At 38.5% G+C, this 5,946-nt stretch overlaps 1 protein-coding gene and 1 long non-coding RNA gene across 13 annotated transcripts in view; one reads left to right on the top strand and one right to left on the bottom strand.

Moving 5' to 3' along the window:
* The window catches only part of Macrod2 (mono-ADP ribosylhydrolase 2), a 1,944,357-nt gene that overhangs the window by 4,523 nt on the left and 1,933,888 nt on the right, over nucleotides 1–5,946 (bottom strand). For all 12 annotated transcript variants that reach the window (XM_031372067.1, XM_031372070.1, XM_031372073.1 and 9 more), the window contains one exon: nucleotides 5,051–5,118. In XM_031372067.1, the coding sequence (XP_031227927.1) occupies nucleotides 5,051–5,118 (68 nt within the window). The remainder of the gene's footprint in view (nucleotides 1–5,050; nucleotides 5,119–5,946) is intronic.
* The window catches only part of LOC116091037, a 1,222-nt gene continuing 769 nt past the window's right edge, over nucleotides 5,494–5,946 (top strand). The window contains exon 1 of the long non-coding RNA XR_004118909.1: nucleotides 5,494–5,606. This is a non-coding gene — a long non-coding RNA (uncharacterized LOC116091037). The remainder of the gene's footprint in view (nucleotides 5,607–5,946) is intronic.

Here is a 5,946-nt window from a genome sequence, read left to right as displayed (position 1 = left end):
ATTTTCACGAACCTTTTAAAATCAATAGTGATGCTGACCTGAGTGAGATGGAATATTACTGTAGAGTGAATTTGCATTTCCCGGGTGGCTAATAGTATTCATTCTTTGTTTTGTTTTCTTTTGTTCTTCACATATTAGTTGGGCATTGGTATTTTGAGAGGTATCTATTTGGGTCATTTTCCCATTAAGTAGAAAACTTGCTTTCATGCTTTTTGAGTTCCCTTCTGGCTATTCTTCCTTTGGGATATGTAGCTGGCAAACCCCTGCCCCCACCCCTGCCTCTGTAGATCTCTCTCCTATGTGCTGCTCTTCTTCATTTGCTGCATAGAAGCCTTGCCATTGGATGTGGTGCTGCATAGAAGCCTTGCCATTGGATGTGGTGCTGCATAGAAGCCTTGCCATTGGATGTGGTCCTACTTTGAGGTTTTCCTTTTGCTCTTGTACTATTTGGGTCCTCTCTGGGAATATCATTGTCCCGACCCCTGACGTAAAGTGTTTTCTTCTGTTTTGGGTTTGCATTTAGGTGTTTGATGCAACCCTGCTCCATCTCCTTTGTCCCCCTTGCCCCCAAGTTTGTTTTAGTTCATTTTTATATAGAGTGAAAAGTGGTGGGCACATTTCAATCCTCTGCTTGTGGATTCTGGCTTTCCAAGGCCCATGCCTTCAAGTGGGCTCTTTTTACTCAGGGTTACTTTGGTTTGTTTGTTTGTTTTCTATTTCCATATGATTAGGGTTTTGCTGCTGATGTTGCATCTTTGTGAAGAAACTCTTTGATTTTATATCAGTTGCTTTTCTAATTGCTGTGACTTAATGCCTGACAAGAAGCGAAATCAGGGAGAAAGAAATTTTCTGTGCTGCCGTTTAATAAAGGATATAGTTCATCACGGTAGCTGGGGAGAGAAGGTAAGATGGTAGAATGTGACCTTGTGTCCACCATCAGGAAGCAGAGGGAAGTACCACACTTGCAGTTAGGTTCCACTGCCTAAAGGTTTCACAACCTTCAAAACTAGTGTACCAGCAAGTGACCAAGTTTACAAACATTAAGCCTGTAAGGGATAGTTCTCATTCAGACCAAAGCAAGTGTCATGGTAGAGATTGCAATTGAGCTAATAGGCCATTTTTTTTTTGTAATATAAACAGTTTAACAATGCTAATTCTTCTAAATCCGTGAAATGGAACCTCTTCTTCTTTCTTCTTCTTCTTCTTCTTCTCCTTCTCCTTCTCCTTCTCCTTCTCCTTCTTCTTCTTCTCCTTCTCCTTCTTCTTCTTCTTCTCCTTCTTCCTCTCTCTCTCTCTCTCTCTCTCTCTCTCTCTCTCTCTCTCTCTGTGTGTGTGTGTGTGTGTGGTGTGGTGTGTGTGTGTGTGTGTGTGTGTGTGCGTGGCTGATTTCATGCCTCAGTGTCTTATGATTTTCACTAGCCACATCTTTCACTCCCTCGGTTAAATTTCTTTCTCATAGCTTATTTTTGTAGTTATTTTGAAAGATTGCTTTCTTGACTTTTCTCTTTTTTTCTCAGAACATTGTTAAGATGATCTGTGTACTGCTTCCTTCCTGATTTTATGTCTTTCTATATAGAAGCATATCATCTTCAAAAAAGAAGAATATTATTCTTCCTCTCCATTTTTATGTATTTATTAGTCTTTCTAAAACTTCTAGTACCCAGAGCTAGTAAAGAGTGACGGCAGTTTATCTTCTTATGGTTTGCTAGGGTTTCAATGTGAAAGGGCTGCCGTGGGCTCAGACCCCCGAACACTTGGTTTCTAAATGGTTGCACTATTTTGGGATGTGGTAGAAACCATTGCAAGCCCAGCCTATCTGGATAACATAGGGTATTTAGAAGCAGGCCATTGAAGTCCACACTCTTTTCTAATTCTGGTCTAGTATTCTGCTTCCTAATGCTCTAGACCACGGAAAGGTCATTTTATAAGCTCCCATCACCCACAAAACAGGCTGCCACAGTGTGAGGAACCATCTTCTCTAAAACCATATTCTTTCCCCTTATAGTGCTTCTACCTGGAATTTTGTCACAGCAGGTAATAAGTAGTGGTATCCTGGGCTTACAGGATATGATTTCATTTTTCACCATTTGGTATAATGCTGGCCATTAAGGTGTAATACTGGGGAGAGTGTTTATAATGACATGATGCTAAACATCTGATAGGTTTAAAAATACTCAAGTGATCATATAATTTCTACCTTCTACATATAATTTACTTTATTAATTTGCATCTATGAAATGATCCTTAAAATTCCTGGTACAAAATTAGCTTGATAATGCTGAAGGGTCATTTTTTTTTTTTAATTCTAAACTCTTTGGGCATCTTTACCTCTTTCATTTAAGTATAATAGTTTTGAAAGAATTGTGTATAGTCAGTGTGGGTATGACATTGAAGGTTTTATTGGAACTCTAGTGGCCTTTTCCTTTCTTGATGCTCCTACTGATTTTCAAGCCTAAGGGTTCAAATAAATCTTTCCTCCTTATTCACTGATTTTTGTTAGAGTAATTGAAAACACAGGGCATAACATTTTTTAACTCCTATCAATGTCAATGTAGGAGTTCCAGTTACTCCATATTTTTGTACCAGATGATGATGTTAACTTTTTGTTTGTTTATTTATTTGTTTGTTTATTTATTTAATGTATATGAGTACACACTGTAGCTGTACAGAATAGTTGTGAGCCTTCGTGTGGTTGTTGAGAATTGATTTTTAGGACCTCTGCTTGCTCTGGTCGGCCCTGCTTGCTCACTTTGGCCCAAAGATTTATTTATTATCTTCACCAGAAGGGTGCATCAGATCTCATCACAGGTGGTTGTGAGCCACCATGTGGTTGCTGGGATTTGAACTCAGGACCTTTGGAAGAACAGTTAGAGCTCTTACCCTCTGAGCCATCTCACCAGCCCAATGCTAACTTTCTAAAGGAAGTGTCTCAGTGTCAATCCACATCAAACTAAATCTGAAGCGTCTCAGAGATGAACAACTATGTGCAAACCCTAATCACAATAGCAGTGTAAAAAGGCTCCAAACACATTAATATATGTTTGATGTAATTAATGTGAGAAAACAAAGTCTAATCTGTGACTCTGCTAAAAGAATAAAACTATGGCATCACAGTACACAGAAAGCCATGAAGATGTGGGAGATGAAGCTGAAACAGATGTAAGAATTCAATGTCTGTGGTAGTCGGTCTCTAGTTATCCCAAAGGATATTTAAGGCTATGAATGCTCAAGTTTCATGTATGAAACAGTATGATATTTGCATATGCGCATCTTTCTGTATAATTCAAGCTACCTCAAGATTACCAAAATACTTCATATAATGTAATGTAAGGTTCTGTAGTTGTCATCTGCCTTAGTCAGAGGTAACAAGGAAAGTCTGTTCATGCTTACTACATATGCAATTCTTTGGTTTTGTTTTTTAAGTATTTTAAAGTCATGGTTTTCTTGAAGCAGTGGACATAGGAACAACATACCTGAATAGCCAGAGGTATAATCTAGTGTGCATCAATCTACATGTGGGATAAAGTCCAGAAAACCGGTGTGGTAAAATCAGGTAAATTAGCAGGCTTGCCCAGGTTTCAGTTGCCTTGTCACTTTAAAGAAGAGTTGCAATAGATGATGCCTGGGTTTGTTAATTAATTTAGATCAATTGCTCTGGTAGCCTAAGAGCCTTTTAAAAAGTTAATATGTGGGATCTGTATGAATAAGGAAAAGCACCATCATGCTTGCAGCAAGCAGTGCTTGAGCTATTCAAAAGCAAGTGAGAGAAGAAATGATGGTGACTATGTTCACAAATTCAAGTAATTTTGAATTGGAAGCTCTTGAACCTCCAATGTGTATTTGAGATCAAGGAAAATAGATCTATACTGGTATTTTACTTAGATGTTAATAGAAAAAAAAAATTCCAAAAGTTTCAGTTTGTTAGCAGCTAAAGAACAAAACGGACAGGAGGCACTGAGGAATGGTGGGAAATGTTTAAGTTTGTCTCAGTTCGTTATTTTTCAGTGGAAACTTCCCAGAGTATTTGAAGCACATGGCTAACGTAAAAATGTTATGAGTTCATGTTTACATACATGTGTATTTTTTAAAACAATTTGTTGTATAAAAGTAGTATTAAATTTATAGCTGCATAAAGTTCATGATTATCATGACAATGACAGATATGTTCTCACCTATAGTCGTTAGAACTTTCATTCCATTATCTGGTTAGAGCTCAGGTATGATGCAAGGTGGTCTTCCGGCAGGAAGCAGAGACCAAGCGGAACCAGGGAGTAGAAGGAGCAGCCATGGCTTATCTATGTTCTACTCTGAGAGCTCATTGTTCTATGATATTTTTAACATTTAGTTAATAGTAATGCTCACTTCTTTATTTTCAGATTTGCCCACCTTTTCCGCAGCACTTTCTAGGGTTGGGAAAGTCATGGAAGCCTAGTAGACGATCAATCACTCTAGATATGATTTAGATCGTGTGGTCCGGTTACCACTTTATTTTTCCTGGGAGTTGTTGTTGCCTTGGGCTCACTGAACTCAAGGTATGCCTGTAAAGATGCACATATCCTCAGGAAGAGGTGTGCCGCCTCAGGGACCGATTTTTCTGCCAACATATATTTATATGTCTTCATACATTCTCTCAGGTAAAGATTTTAGTGTTACACTTAAAAGCCAGATATACCAAACCATACAGTGTGGTGTTCCTGGAAAAATTATGCTTTTGGAATCAACTAGGGTTGCTGAAGGAATATGACCACTCTAGGAGGCGGGGGTTAGACTGATGGGTGAGCACTGTTCTCATTGTCAGAGTGAGGAAATCTAAGATGTTCCACGATTTAAATATGCTTGCTACAACTTGTTCTTTCTACTTAAGGTGACAAGCTTCTATAGGCTAATCTTTCTTCTTAACACTGTGTTATTTGGTTTAAAGATCTTTAAAGTTGAGCCCAAGCTACACGCTGGTCCCTGACAAAGCCAAGAGAAATACAACATCTTGTTTGCAAATTAATCCTTATGGTTAGCTCATGAATTGAAAAATCCCTCCATCAGGGGAAATTACCTATTGGAGATCTTCTTGCAGACTCTCTGTTGGCTTATTTACACCATCCACCTGACTATTCGTGTCATCTGTGGACAGAAAGGGTTAAGTCATTATCAAGCCTAAACTGTTAAACACATGAAAATTGCCACTATTGTTTGAAAATGTTCCAATTTCCTGTCTTATGCCTTTTCTGTTTTCATTTATTCATGACGCCAGGACCAGGAGGTCAGGATTCACTCTCCTCTCAGCTGAGCTGTCATTTCATGCAAGATTTGTGGTTAGGCAATTTGAGTGTATTTATTACCATCCTTAAATAGATAAATTCACAGGCCCTAACAGATATTTAGGAAAACCAAGAGAGAAAACAAAGAAAAGCAGATCATTGACATGCAGAGAGGTGCACTGCTCCCTCCATAGTGGCAAGGTCAATAGACCCATTCGGTTTGCTGTGTTTTCAATTTCAGAATTCAAAACAGTTCCTGCAAATTTGCCACTGGGTATGGCAGCCAGGAGCCGACATGAGATAGAAAAGCACACAACATGTGTGCCTTTTACTCGATTGTGTTCCTTCTATGTAAGTATTTACATAAACATTGAATGTATATAATTGTTGCCTTTCTCCAAAAGTTAGCCCAAAGCAGTCACTCTGGAAATTTCCAAGGGTCAGCAAGTTTAATGAGATTTTTAGTATCCAAGCCCATACTGTAAGCTAAGAAAATAAATAAAGAAATGGACCGTGGGGGACTGAGAATATAGCTCAGTTGGTAGAGTGCTTCCCTCGAATGATGAGTCAAGGGTTGAGTTCCCAGCAACACATACTCAAAACAGACATGAAAGATAATTAACTGTGAAACTCTGATTTCAAATCCCTGGCAAACAAATATACCTTTTAGTACAAAAAAAAAAAAAAAAAA

The sequence above is a fragment of the Mastomys coucha genome, unplaced genomic scaffold (genome assembly GCF_008632895.1).
Source record: "Mastomys coucha isolate ucsf_1 unplaced genomic scaffold, UCSF_Mcou_1 pScaffold15, whole genome shotgun sequence".
Taxonomy (NCBI): Eukaryota; Metazoa; Chordata; class Mammalia; order Rodentia; family Muridae; genus Mastomys; species Mastomys coucha.
This window is presented reverse-complemented; position numbering and strand designations above follow the sequence as displayed.